We start from the raw sequence: 13884 nt of genomic DNA on the forward strand, positions 1-13884 counted from the left end.
AATGGGTCAAATTCTGATAATGAAACGAGCCATTTCGCTGAGATTGTTTGACGCTTAACTGACATAAAATACTTACTTTTCAGTGTGTAGCTTTGTGTGTCAAACTACATATCAGCATATTAGCACCTACTTTTAGCAAATTACTGAAAAAGCACAAAACTACACACTGAAAACTAAGTATTTCCTGTCAGATTAAGAATTGTCAAGAGTCTAATTTATTAAGAAATGTATTAATTATTAATCTACGTATGAACCCAAATAGCCTATCATGAGTGGGTTCTTACAAATGAAACTATCTCAACACTTTTTCAGTGTTTTCTTATAATTTGTACCAAATGTCCGAAATACTAACTGTCAAATAGCTACAAATTACCAAAAAAAACCTCCAGGATATTAGTATAAAATGAAGGGAGCTGTAAAGTAAAGCGTTACCACAGTTTTTCCTGGAGCAGAGAGTCAGATAGCATTCTCACTGTCAGGGCCAACCACTTTCCAAAACACCTGGGTCCACTTGGGAGGATCTTCTGCATTTCTACACAGGAACAACTAGGGCCTTATTTTGTTAGTTTTATCCCTTCATTTCCATCAGCAATAATAAAAACTGTACTCACCAAGTTAATATCTGAGATCTGGAAACACAGTGACATCACTAAAAAGAAGTCTGACAGGTTGGAAACCAACAGTTTACCCAGATTAGATGTAATAAACTGTAGTTTTCCTTCGAGCAGTAATTTAATCAGTAGGGGCTCCTACTTTACAGCAGCCCTTCGCCAACACTCAGAAACACCTGCAGGGCACTGCCGTCTTCAACGGTTAATAAAACAAGTAAAACACTTTAGGATGATGAAGCCCTTTTAGAGATTAATGTAACTAAAACCAAAGACATGTGCAGTGATGGAAAATAAGTACATTTACTCAAGTACTGTGCTTAAGTACAATTTTGAGGTACTTGTACTTTACTTGAGTATTTCCATTTAATGAACTAGCTAACTGTATATAAAGTAGTGTAAACTAGCTCCACCTCCAGCAGCTACAACAGTAACATGCTGCTCTAACACTGATGCTTCACTATTAATAATCTAATGATGTCATATATAATAATATATCAGTCAGAGGGACCAAACCACTACTTTTACTGCAATACTTTAACTACATCAAGCTCATAATACTTATGTACTTTTACTGCAATACTTTAACTACATCAAGCTCATAATACTTATGTACTTTTACTGCAATACTTTAACTACATCAAGCTCATAATACTTATGTACTTTTACTGCAATACTTTAACTACATCAAGCTCATAATACTTATGTACTTTTACTGCAATACTTTAACTACATCAAGCTCATAATACTTATGTACTTTTACTGTAGTAGGAGTTTTCATGCAGGACTTTTACTTGTATGTGTATTTTTTACATTGTTGTATTGGTACTTTTACTAAAGTAAAGGAGTACTGAGTACTTCTTCTTCCAAGAGAATGAGGACATAAGAACAGAGATGAGCTCACCCTGTTTTCATGGAGGACGGGAGGCCATATTTCTTCCCAGAAGTCTCTACAGGTGGAAAAACAAGCATGAGACTGAAGAAGAGTTTGGCTTCTTAAAGGACAGAGTTGGATTTTTTTCTTTAATTTTCTTATAATTATATTTTCTTTATTATTTGCAGGATAATGCACACAACATTATTCCAATATTGATCATAGGTAAAGAAAAGAGATAAATGAATAGATTAAACCAAAGATGAAATAAAACATTACATGTACAAAAGACACATTTACTCTCAGCGTCACTCAGATACTATTGTGTTCAGAAATCCACTTCTAATAAGTCAGGTGATTTATTACCTTTATTTATTACTTTATTGTTAATATTGGCATAAATTAAGGATTAAATAAGGGCATTTAAAGGGATTTCTGCTGGGAACCTTTGATGCAGGTCATCGTCCTCTGTTTTACTGTCACAGAGACTAAAGAAGAAGCTGGAGTCAGAGAATTTGGACATTTTCTTCTTTAAAAAAATGACTCCAAGCGATTATCAAAATAGTTGTTGATTGTGAATTTAATTTAGTTGCCAATTAATTGATTTATCGACTAATTGTTGCAGCTCTACAGTTCGTTCCGTATTATTGGATTCATGTCTAGACGCTTCCTGGTCATCAGCTCCATCTGAAGGCTAAAACAAACATCCTCTTTCCCAAATTCACATCACTACAACAACCAGAAAGTGTCGACTGTGACTGAAGGAAGCTGCTGCAGGAGCAGAAGTGTTACATGGGGGGAAGATACCAGCTCAGTCTGGTTGTGTTTAGCAAACAGGAAGCTCCTGTTGAGCTGTTTACGACGCACTAAACCGTGAACCTCTGGGCCAGCTCGCTGCACTGAACCATGGCTGAACACACGCATGGAGAAGAAGGTTTTATGAGGAATATCACTGAGGTCATGTTTGGAAACTGCAGGATTAATGGAGTCAGAGTTAACACTGTAAGGAGCATCTTCTCTCCAAACACCTCCACAAACCTGAAACACATGCCACAGCTCCTCTCCTGGACACTTCATCTGCTTTTAATGCAGATCCAGCTCCGTGCTACCTGCGTTTCCACCAGAGGAAACCAGGATCTAAATGAAGCTCCAGGGAGACCCCTGCTGAAGGGGGGCGGAGGAGGGGGGGGGGGTTACTTTGGGGGCGGGGTTTGCAGCACAGCCTGTATATAAAGATGGACGCAGTGCTGTAACGTAACCGTGCGGGCCCTTGATGTTTGTTTTTTTCTACGTTGTCGATATAATAATCAAACACTCAATACTACTTACAGAACTGTACTGTGAGGAAAGAACAAGCTTTTCCCTTTTATAACCCTGTCCTGCTGCTGAAGCTGAATTTATAACATTCTGTTAACATTTTTATTACAGCTTGTGTTTTTATTTATAAAATAGCCGATCATGTATTTATGACACTTGTGTGGCAGTAGCTATATTTCTCTCTGTATGTGGGCTATATGAAAGCCTTATAACATTATATTATTCTCAGCATAACATACAGGCGAACTAACTTCACACAATAAGGCTGTTTAATAACTGTTCATCAGCCTGTTAACAGACTGCATCCTTCTTCACGTCTGACAGGATTTATCGTTACAAATATAGTCGTGATTTTCGTAAGTTCGGCAGAAAATTCTGCAGATTTTTCTTTGTTGTGCTGTTTTTGGGCACCGCTTTGATATTTTCCTTTCATTGTCTAAGTGTCTCTGACAGTGGTGCCGATGAATTTCCTGCCTAATGTATTAATTGGACCAGAAATCCCTGACGTATCAAACAAATATGGACCAGTAAAGTTTTTATTTTATTTTAAATGGGGGGGGGGCTGCGGGGGTATACTTTACGGCTCAGGATGGACGTCACAAGGTGCGACGTCACTCTTTGGTTTTATTGGAGCAGGTTTGAAGTCCAGAGCTGCTGCTTATGTTTGGTGCTATCTTCCAAATAAGGAGTGCGTGTGTTGCCTTTCGCTCTCCCGAAACACGCCACACTACCTCAGACCCAAGTCACATTAAACTTAGTGAAATATTGCCACAATATTCCGACTCAGTGTGAGACCCAGAGCCAACTGTCAATCACAGCTATCAATCAAGACCCACACGGCAGCGTCTTCAAATCTTATTAATGGAGCAATATTTTCCAAAATGACCACCAACACATTATTAAAGGGCCTGAAATTAGAGACTAAGACCATAATGACTCATTGAAAACAATCACTGACTTAGTATTTCTAGAAAGCAGTCGAGGCTTTTTGAATGGGAGTCAGTTGGAGCATCTAATGGTGGTACTTTACGGTCAAAACATGGCAGCTGCTGGTTGGTCCAGATGGTCAAATGAAGCTTATATGAGGCTTCAGCAGTCAGAGAGCAGTCATATCAAGTGGATATCTGACACATTTACAGTCTTTTTACTGATAGTGGTATCATTAGTAGTATTATTAGTAGTAGCAATAGTAGTAATAGTAGTAGTATTATTATAGGATGCAAACCTTCCAGAAGGATCTCCACGGTAACCTGGCGGCTCCCGGCCGGATTGGTGGCCTGACAGGTGTAACGGCCCAGGTCTTCCTCTCTGACCCCGCCAACCACCAGGCTGAAGGTGCCCCGCCCACCTCTCTCCATGACACAGCGCTCTCCACCAATCATAGCCCTGCCCTCCCTGTACCATGTGATCTGGGGCTCAGGATGACCTCGAACCTGAAAGACAGAGAAGTGATGTTAGTCCAGACTACCAGACTAAGACACAAAACTAACATGTCAACATCTCGTTTAACTTTTTCATGTTAATGTAATTTTTTTAACTCAAACATTACATTTTTAATGCTTCAGTTTCTTTTTAATTTGAATCCTACTAAATTTTTTCCCACATCTTGCTAATGCTAATGTTAGCTACTAACTAGCTATGCTAATGTTAGCTATTAATTAACTAAAGATGCTTTTTAAACTCTAATGTTACTTCTTAACACTTATGTTACTTTTTAATGCTAACGTTACTTATTTAACATTATACTTTCTAATTAGTATTTAATGCTAACACAACTTTCTTTAATGCTGCGAGCCTCCAGCAGAGATGAGGAGCTACAGACGCCTGCTAATCTCACTTCTTTCTAACGCCACACTCAAAGATTTATTTTTACTTTTCAAACTTGTAGTCTTCAGCTGCAACTGACACTGGCTCAAGTGACATCATCAGTGACATCATCAAAAGGCTTTATGTGACTTTTTACACAGAGAACACCGAGAAACACGTGCAGAGTTCACCTTTAAGCAAACTCTGCCTTTAAACTTAATTTCACTGCAGTGATCATCATTTAATTAATTATGATAAGTCACAAAAAGATACACTGAAATAAAAACTTACAATCTTTCCATAATACTGCTTATTGTGAAAAGTTACTTTGCAACTAACACAATAAATGTCTCTAACGCCTGGAGATATTTTGCTTGTAAAAGTGGCTGACATCAGCATCTTTAGCGTGTGTGTGTGTGTGTGTATGTGTGTGTGTGTGTGTGTGTGTGTGTGTGTGTGTGTGTGTGTGTGTGTGTGTGCAGCATGTGGCGGGCAGATGTCTCAACTGTTTGATGGTTTCAACCACAATTCCCATGAGGCCTTGCAGCTCAATTAATCTCCTTGTCTTCTCTAGCTGTGGACTGATGCTGCATTCAGGTGCCATGGAATTCTGGACACACAGAACCTGAACGCCCCACTGAGTCATGAGATCAAGATGCATTTTTCTTCCCTTAACATGCTTCCTACTTTCCTTCAATACCTCCTGACTCTGGTGCGGTACATCAAATGTTAACATTTATATTTAACACTGTACATGGTCCCAATAAATACAACTTTCCTCCTTGCATCCTTTTCTGTCTCCTTTTCTTTTTCTTCTCTACCTCCTCCTATATAAGTTATTTCCTTGTATACCTCCTTTTTTCTCTCCTCTGCCTCCTCATGCCCTTTCCTATAGATGGATTTCCTGTTTACAAACAGTCAAGGATGCAGCAAAACACATCACCACAATGTCCTGATAGCTTGTGGACATTTTCAGCAGGTGAATTATTGTAATGTGGGACACTGACAAGCAAAACAATAAAGTAACATGAATATGAAAACAAGAAAGTAACATTAGCATGAAAACAATAAAGTAACGTTAGCATGAAAACAATAAAGTAATGTTAGCATGAAAACAATGAAGTAGTATTAGCATGAAAACAGTAACGTAACATTAGCATGAAAACAGTAACGTAACATTAGCATGAAAACAATAAAGTAACGTTAGCATGAAAACAATAAAGTAACGTTAGATTGAAAACAATAAAGTAATGTTAGCATGAAAACAATGAAGTAGTATTAGCATGAAAACAGTAACATAACATTAGCATGAAAACAATAAAGTAACATTAGCATGAAAACAATAAAGTAAGGTTAGATTGAACACAATAAAGTAATGTTAGCATGAAAACAATGAAGTAGTATTAGCATGAAAACAGTAACGTAACATTAGCATGGAAACAATAAAGTAACATTAGCATGAAAACAATGAAGTAACGTTAGCATGAAAACAATAAAGTAACATTAGCATGAAAACAATGAAGTAACATTAGCATGAAAACAATAAAGTACCGTTAGCATGAAAACAATGAAGTAACGTTAGCATGAAAACAATAAAGTAACGTTAGCATGAAAACAATAAAGTAACATTAGCATGAAAACAATAAAGTAATGTTAGCATGAAAACAATAAAGTAACATTAGCATGAAAACAATAAAGTAACAATAAAGTAACATTAGCTTGAAAACAATAAAGTAACGTTAGATTGAAAACAATAAAGTAACATTAGCATGAAAACAATGAAGTAACATTAGCATGAAAACAATAAAGTAACGTTAGATTGAAAACAATAAAGTAACAATAAAGTAACCTTAGCTTGAAAACAATGAAGTAACGTTAGCATGAAAAGAATAAAGTAACGTTAGCATGAAAACAATAAAGTAATCATAAAGTAACATTAGCATGAAAAGAATAAAGTAACATTAGCGTAAAAAGTTTGTGTTTTAAACGTGTGAAGGTGAGTAGATGAGTTATTTGGTCTGAAACTGGTAAACCAGTTGTAGATTCCAAAAACCAACAGAAAAAAATGAGTAATGAAGCAAAATGAAAGCTCAAGATGGAGGTTAAAGCTTTCACCAACAAATGGAGCAGAAAGACGTTAAAACACCAAATAAACCAAACAATGACTTCAGAGACAAAATAACTTCATCAGTGAACTCAGTCAGGTTGACGACTTCACAACAGGATGCAGCCGATCACAAGACTGAGGAAACGTTAATCCCTCTCTTCTCACATGCTCCTCTCCTCCTCTCCTTTCCTCTCTGGTTTCCTCCTCTCCTCTCTCATTTCATAATTATTCATAACAATAATAATAAATCTGTCTTATTTTATTACATTTTCTTTTTTTTTTAAATGATTTTTGCCTCCATTGGTCCGTTACTGGTGAAGATGCCAACAGGAAACAGGAGAGAGAGAGATGGGTGTAATGTGCAAAAAGCTCCCTTGCTGGACTGGAACCAGGGATGTTATGTGCACAGTAACCATTCAGGTACTGGGTCGCTCCTTTTATCACATTTTCATAATGTTTTATTTCTCATGTGCACTAGTCTCAAATTGTTTTACTGTTTACTGTCTACATTAACTCATTATCGGCTTCTCAGTCATCTGTGAAGCACATTGTATTGCACTAACCTGCATGAAAGGCGCTGTACAAATAACGTTTGATTGATTGATACTGTTTTGACAAAACATTTGAACTCATATTTAGTATTTTCTTCTGCTGCCCAGAGGGTGACCTCTGTGGATCTGTTACGATCACATGACCTTTCCTCTAGCTGGGACCATCATCACCAGGAGTCCTCCTGAACCGCACCAAACGTTAGCTTAGCAAAGGCAGCGGTGATGTTAGAGCTCAAAGCAGCGGCAGATAAAGTCATGACAACATTAAATCAGCAGCATCCCACCTTCCCCTCCAGTCGGGCGTCTACTCCCAGGGTGACCCGGGCGTTGCGGGGAGGCAGAATGAAGGCTGGAGGCTCGTTGCCACGGGAACTGCATCCTGGTGACAGGCCAGCTATCTTGGTGACGGTGGAGGAAGCTGAAGCAAACCGGACGTCACTCATCCTGCTGTCAGAGAGAAAAAACATACTAGTGTCAAAATAATATCAGAAAACACCGACAACATCTAAAATATACTCGTCATGTAACTGCAGTTAAATACTGATAAATAATATTAATTTATTAGTATTTAAAATAATATTACACAATATAAACTACACTTTATTTGAATGTTGTTTTTGATATATAACAAGTGATCATTAATTTAAAAACAAAGACATTTATGTTCGTTAATTCTACAAAACTGCAAAACAATGAGAATAATATGAACACAAATATTAAGACGTAACTGTGTGTGTGTGTGTGTGTGTGTGTTGTGAGGGATGAACAGATATGAAGCATGAAGATAAAAACATCATGTGTGATCAGCGAACACGCCAACATGTGACCGGCTCCACATATATACGACCTTATAAGGAGAACAAATCAACTCAAGTCATTTAAGTTCAATCTGTTAAACGTCTTTGTGTTTCAGGATCTCAGCAGTACAACACTGTAAAAAATACTCTAATTCAAGTAAAAATTCAAAATCTTAGTACAGAAATACAGAAGTATTATCATCTTAGAGACACCAGTCAACTGTCCCCAACATTTAACAACCAACCTGCTTTTCTTTGGGTTTTTTGTGAACTTAATATTAATTTCTTTGAGTCAAATGTATGTTAGGTGAAGTTTCTGTCTACATTAAAACCATTTAATTTGTTAAATTCTTATCGTTTTAATTGATAAATTTGTCATTTAATACTTAATTTATTAATAGTGAAGCATCAGTGTTAGAGCAGCATGTTACTGTTGTAGCTGCTGGAGGTGGAGCTAGTTTACACTACTTTATATACAGTTAGCTAGTTTAGTCCAGTGGTTCCCAACCTAGGGGTCGGGCCCCTCCAAAGGGTCAGCAGATAAATCTGAGGGGTGGTGAGATGATTAATGGGAGAGGAAAGAAGAAAAAACAAAGTTCTGATACACAAATCTGTTTTCAGTTTTTGGACTTTTTCTCTAATCTTTGATTTTTGCTGAAATATTGGATCATTTGAACATTTATTGAAAATGAAAGCATGTGAGAAGTTTAGAGGGAAAAATCACTATTTGGTGGAGCTGTTAACAACTCATAGACATGTGAAATGTGACCCCGACTACACACTGCTTTTTGTAAGACGTCAAAAGCCAAAAAGGTTGGAAACCACTGGTTTCATCTTTAACAATGTGTTGTATTTTAAAAGCTTGTTATATTATCCATTGTGTCAAATCTTCATCTGAAAAGTAACTAAAGCTGTCAAATAAATGTAGTGGAGTAGAAAGTACAATATTTCCCTCTGAGATGTAGTGGAGTGGAAGAATAACGTCCATCTTATCAGGCTTCATGTTTCTTCTACAGGATCTCAGACAGATTTCTTAGCAAAAGTGCTTCAACAGTGAAATTCTTTAGATGCACTGTGTTACACTGATTTAAGAAGTGAGGTGTCACTACAGGAACTTGTCTCCTTCGTCTACATACAAACTGACATCTGTCAGTGCTTCAATCACTACAGACCCCCCCCAGCACTAACAGTCTGAAGCCCTGAGTTTTGACTTGCAGGCAGCAACCGACATCACAACAGGATATAAATAACAGAAAACCACAAAATGCAGAATATCTCTTTTAAACTTTTCAGACACTAGAAGAGGGGCAGGCCTCAGTTCTGAATAAACAACTTTATTTCAGTTTTTTATTAATTTATCTATTAGGAACAGTGAGCCAGAGTTAGCCTAAAAGGCTAATTTTCATCTGTCGACGACATGTTCCACATATGCAAAAGAAGCATGATAACAAATATCATGCACAGGTTTTGTGAGTGGACTGATAAAGCGTGCTCAGTGCCAACGCTCCATCAGACTGTTGGGAGTTCATGTTGTGTTGGTTGGAAGTTTGTTCGATGACCGAACGGCGTTTATCTGTGTGAAACAGCAGCTCAGTGTTTTCAGAACAAACAAGCAGCCTGCTGTTAGTGTTCCTGCCGTCACAGTTCAAACACGCTGCTAACACCGACACATTCTCCAGCTGCCTTACATGGCTTTAAAGCCCTACACTCTGACTTTTTTTTGTTTTTAAATGACATTTTTTTTAATCTAAATGTCAACCTTTGCTTCCTATTAAGTCCACTAGTCAGAGCTGGAGATTTAAACCAGAAACTGCTCAGTGTGTGTTTATGTCAGTAATCCTTTGATTGTCTTGATTATTTCCAGACACATTTCTCTTTATATAAAAACAGCCGTGTCACATCGATCCCCCGCTCCGCCACAACACCACGTGGCACATTCCTCCATTCAAATACATCAATGTGTTTCTCCTGAGAGACGCCTCCAAAATAAAAACCCATCTTTATCCGACATTTTGGCCGAGAGTCACATATTTAGCCTGTTCATCATCTTAGCTTAGCATGTTAACATTTGCTAATTAGCAGTAAAGACAGCTGAGGCTGATGGGAATCAGCTTCTCTCTGCACTCTGACTGGTTTTGAGATATTAAAGTTCAAAGTTTTGACATTCTAGTTATCAAAACGGATCGACAGCATATTCTCTCTTATTTGTCAGAATAACAGACACCCTCATTGTACTCTAAACAGATTATATCAAAATAAAACATCACTGTGTTAAAAGTTAAAATACTGTTAATGTTGTTCTGACTCAGTTTTACTGTTATGTTTTTATTATTTACCCAAATTAAAGCTTGTTATAATCTACTCTTTTTAAACTTACATGTCATTGTTTTTTTTTCTATTATTATTGTTAATAACTTTTGAATCTTTTGTACAAGAAACAATAAATCTGTGACAGTTTTTAGCTGAAAGTTTGTTGTGTATCAGATTGCTGTTGGGTAAATTTTTAGTTTGCAGGTTTAAGAAGCGACAACAATCTGCAGACAAGAAGAAGTTGAAGTTTATGACATGTTGGAATCAGTGTGAATATTATCATTAATATCCAAACACTCAGTTCTAGCAGAACCTCCACAGACGTTTATCACATAATATGAACAATGAATCTGTTCTTCTTCATGGCACTGATAAGAGATGAAAGATAAATATGAAATATCTGATCTGATTCTTGAAAAATGTTATCAGACAGAAGCCTTTCAAAATAAAAGCTAAATTAAACCAACTCCTGGATGTGTGTTTTACTGTCAGCTTGAGTTCGATTGTACTTCGTGCAGTGTTTGTATGTGACTGATGTTAAGTCATCAAACACAAATAGTTCTTCTAACATTAACGTTGACTAAATACTGCATGTTCTCCTCGTTTGGTGGATTTAGATTTGTTAATATTTCTTAATTTAAAGAGACAGTTTGTCATGTGACACAATGAACTTGCAGCTTTAGTTGCTGCTGTTGCTCAGTTCAGTCTGCTGTCAGAGAGCTTCTTCATCACCAGGAACCATCATCAGGAACCATCACCAGGAACCATCATCAGGAACCATCACCAGGAACCAGGGTCTGAATGAAGCTCCAGAGAGATTGTTTTACCCCCCAAAAAAGTCCAAAAGTCCCTGCTGGGGGGGGGGGGGGGGGGTTACTTTTTAAAAGTGCAGGATCTTTGGGGGTGGGGTTTGCAGGGATGATTGTTGCTGATTGGTCAAACAGGAAGACATTTCTCTTTGTTTACTAATGTTAAAAGTAAAGTTAGGCTTTGCTGTCGGCTTCCCGACTCATTTTAAAAAAGAGAGAGAGAGAGAGAGAGCTAGAGAGTGAATGAAGAGAGCGAGCAGCTGAATGAGGGAAATCAAACGTTATTTCCTGATTGTTTCACGGTGGTTAAATAACCATCAAAGGCTCAGCAGATGATTTAGTGAGGAGACAGACGCTCGCTGCGTTTCTGCTTCTCATTCATTCTTCACAACGAACTCATCAGCAGCAAATACAAAGAAGTTTCCTCATGTGTTAAAACTGTGTCTCGTCACTTTTATATTCCTCAGCAGGATCCATCTGGTTCCACAAACAGGAGGATTAGTTCCTCTGCTTCCAAAGTACCTGAACTTCTGTTAGAAACGGAGCACAGACAGTTTCCATCATGTATGTTTTCTTCAAACTACAAAAAAAGAAGTTTTTAAGCAATGCATGCTGGGAAATATGCTGACATGCTGATCATGTTTCTTTATAAACTTAAATCAATGAGTCAACTCTTTAAATTCAACTCATCATTTCAAGTGAAAAGAGTCAGAGGAACCGTTAAATATGAGAAATAAAAACTAGAAATTTTAGGTTTAATTAACTCTAAACTAAGCAGAGAGGTTTGTGTCATACAGGTGACCTATATACTGATGGGAGCTTTGGCTCATTTGCACAGTTACAAGCTGTTTATAATGTTCCCACATCAAGTTTTTCCAGATATTTACATACTGGAGACTCTGTCAGGAAGCATGTGCCTCACTTTGAAATGTTGGACGAGCACGAGTCCCCGGAGGCAACAGATAAAGTTTATCCTGTTACTCGCAGGGCGGTTTTCCTTCTTTTTTCTTTTTTTTTTTTATCAGATCCAACATAGCAGAGTTCTGTTTAACACATCAGGACTTAAACAGACGTGGGCGGACGAGCTGAATGTAGAACTAAAAGATCTGGGATAGATGATGGTTCAGTCTTTACACGGACTCTGTTATTCCTGATGTTTCACCTCTTTGTGTTTGATGAAGTGTTCGATCAGTAAACTGTTCACATACTGGAAAAGCCTGATCCTCTTATAGGCATTCTTAGAGTAACACGCTCTTCATCTTTGGCCGATTAGTATGAAAATGTGTTTTGTTTGGAACGATAAGAGTGAAAAAGTTCATCTTCTGTACCTTCCTATAAGATTTGCTCTTAAAGGACTAATGTGTCCACCTTGCTGTATATAAACTGCTTTGTGTTTAATATAATTTATGATTATGTGTTAATGTATGTGTGTGTTTGTTTTCTCTCATTTTAATTTCCAATCACCTTCGATCCTAATTAGGTTTGTATTCAGTTACAATTTTCATAATGAAATAACCAATCAAACAATTTGATTTTGCAGGACATTATTAGTATTTTTGACAGATTCAGCTGTTTGATGATAGTTAATATTGAGTTAGAAACAAACAGTCTCTGTGTTGTTTATTTGTAGTTCATCTGGTTACCATGGTTTGTATATAGTTTGTTCCCCTCATGTGTCATTAGTGAGGGCAGTTTTGTCTCTGATGAGACCTAATTCACTCATTAATCTTGATTTGTTTGTTCTTTCTGCATTTTTTTGGGGGGGTAAATGAAAACCCAACCCGCATGAAAAACCACAAAAAACCCTCCTGTGCATCCTGTGACTTGCTGTTCGGGTCTCTAACATTCCCCAAAAGTAAATAATAACCATTTATTTCAAACACAGCGGGTGTTGAAGCAGTGAAGCAGGAAACCGACAGAAGAATTTCTTCCCATCATGTGACCTTTCCATTTCTGAGCGGCTGATAAGAAGATCAATGGAGCAAACGGTTTCCTGCCGATATTCACCTGTTCTCACACAGATAACAGGGGCAGCCTTGTAACCATGCCAACACAGATACCAGAGCAGTGACACACACTCTGGAGTGAATGTGTGTAGTCAGCAGTTCAGTTGTTAACACAGATGTAGAAACTGACTCGGTATCAGTGAGAGAAAACGCCAACTCATCATCCTTCTGCTGCTGAATGTAAAGAAGCATTATGGTGTAAAACACATAGCTGGAAGAACAAACTCCAATAAAGTTTTGAGTTCTAATTTAACTTTATTTGAACAAATTGTACTCGTGTTAATGACTGTTAGTTATTGCTTCTATGACTGCCAGGCTTTCTGTTCTTTTGTTCTCTCACATAAACAGTTTACAACAGCGACAGTGACAGATTTACCATCAAAATTCAGTCATTTTTTGAGGGGGGGACTGGGAGGGCAGTCTTTGATTCCAGACAGAAGTAAACAAAAGCAGCCTCTCGTTTCTAGCTGGTAAACAGGGATTTTACAGAAATGTTTCCAGCTGAACTATTTAAATCTGCACTATGATGTTTACATACAGGATATCATGCTAACAGGCTAACACAGAGCGTCCACTCTTTTCAAGAAATCATTTTCCAGGACATTTTGATGGGGATCACGCCTCAGACTAACAAGTTTCTTTGCGGGGAAGTCTCCTTTAAAGGACGGTTTAGTTTCTCCAGTGTGTCTTAAACCAGCA

General features: G+C 37.6%; 1 protein-coding gene across 1 annotated transcript in view; it reads right to left on the bottom strand.

Moving 5' to 3' along the window:
- The window catches only part of mylka (myosin, light chain kinase a), a 79538-nt gene extending 71761 nt beyond the window's left edge, over positions 1 to 7777 (bottom strand). The window contains exons 1-3 of the mRNA XM_042427271.1: positions 7548 to 7777; positions 4025 to 4232; positions 1513 to 1558 (exon numbers count right to left, since the gene is read on the bottom strand). Of these exons, the coding sequence (XP_042283205.1) occupies positions 1513 to 1558; positions 4025 to 4232; positions 7548 to 7730 (437 nt within the window). The 5' untranslated portion in view covers positions 7731 to 7777. The remainder of the gene's footprint in view (positions 1 to 1512; positions 1559 to 4024; positions 4233 to 7547) is intronic.
- Between the last annotated feature and the right edge of the window lie 6107 nt (positions 7778 to 13884).

Source organism: Thunnus maccoyii, chromosome 11, assembly GCF_910596095.1.
Source record: "Thunnus maccoyii chromosome 11, fThuMac1.1, whole genome shotgun sequence".
Classification (NCBI taxonomy): Eukaryota; Metazoa; Chordata; class Actinopteri; order Scombriformes; family Scombridae; genus Thunnus; species Thunnus maccoyii.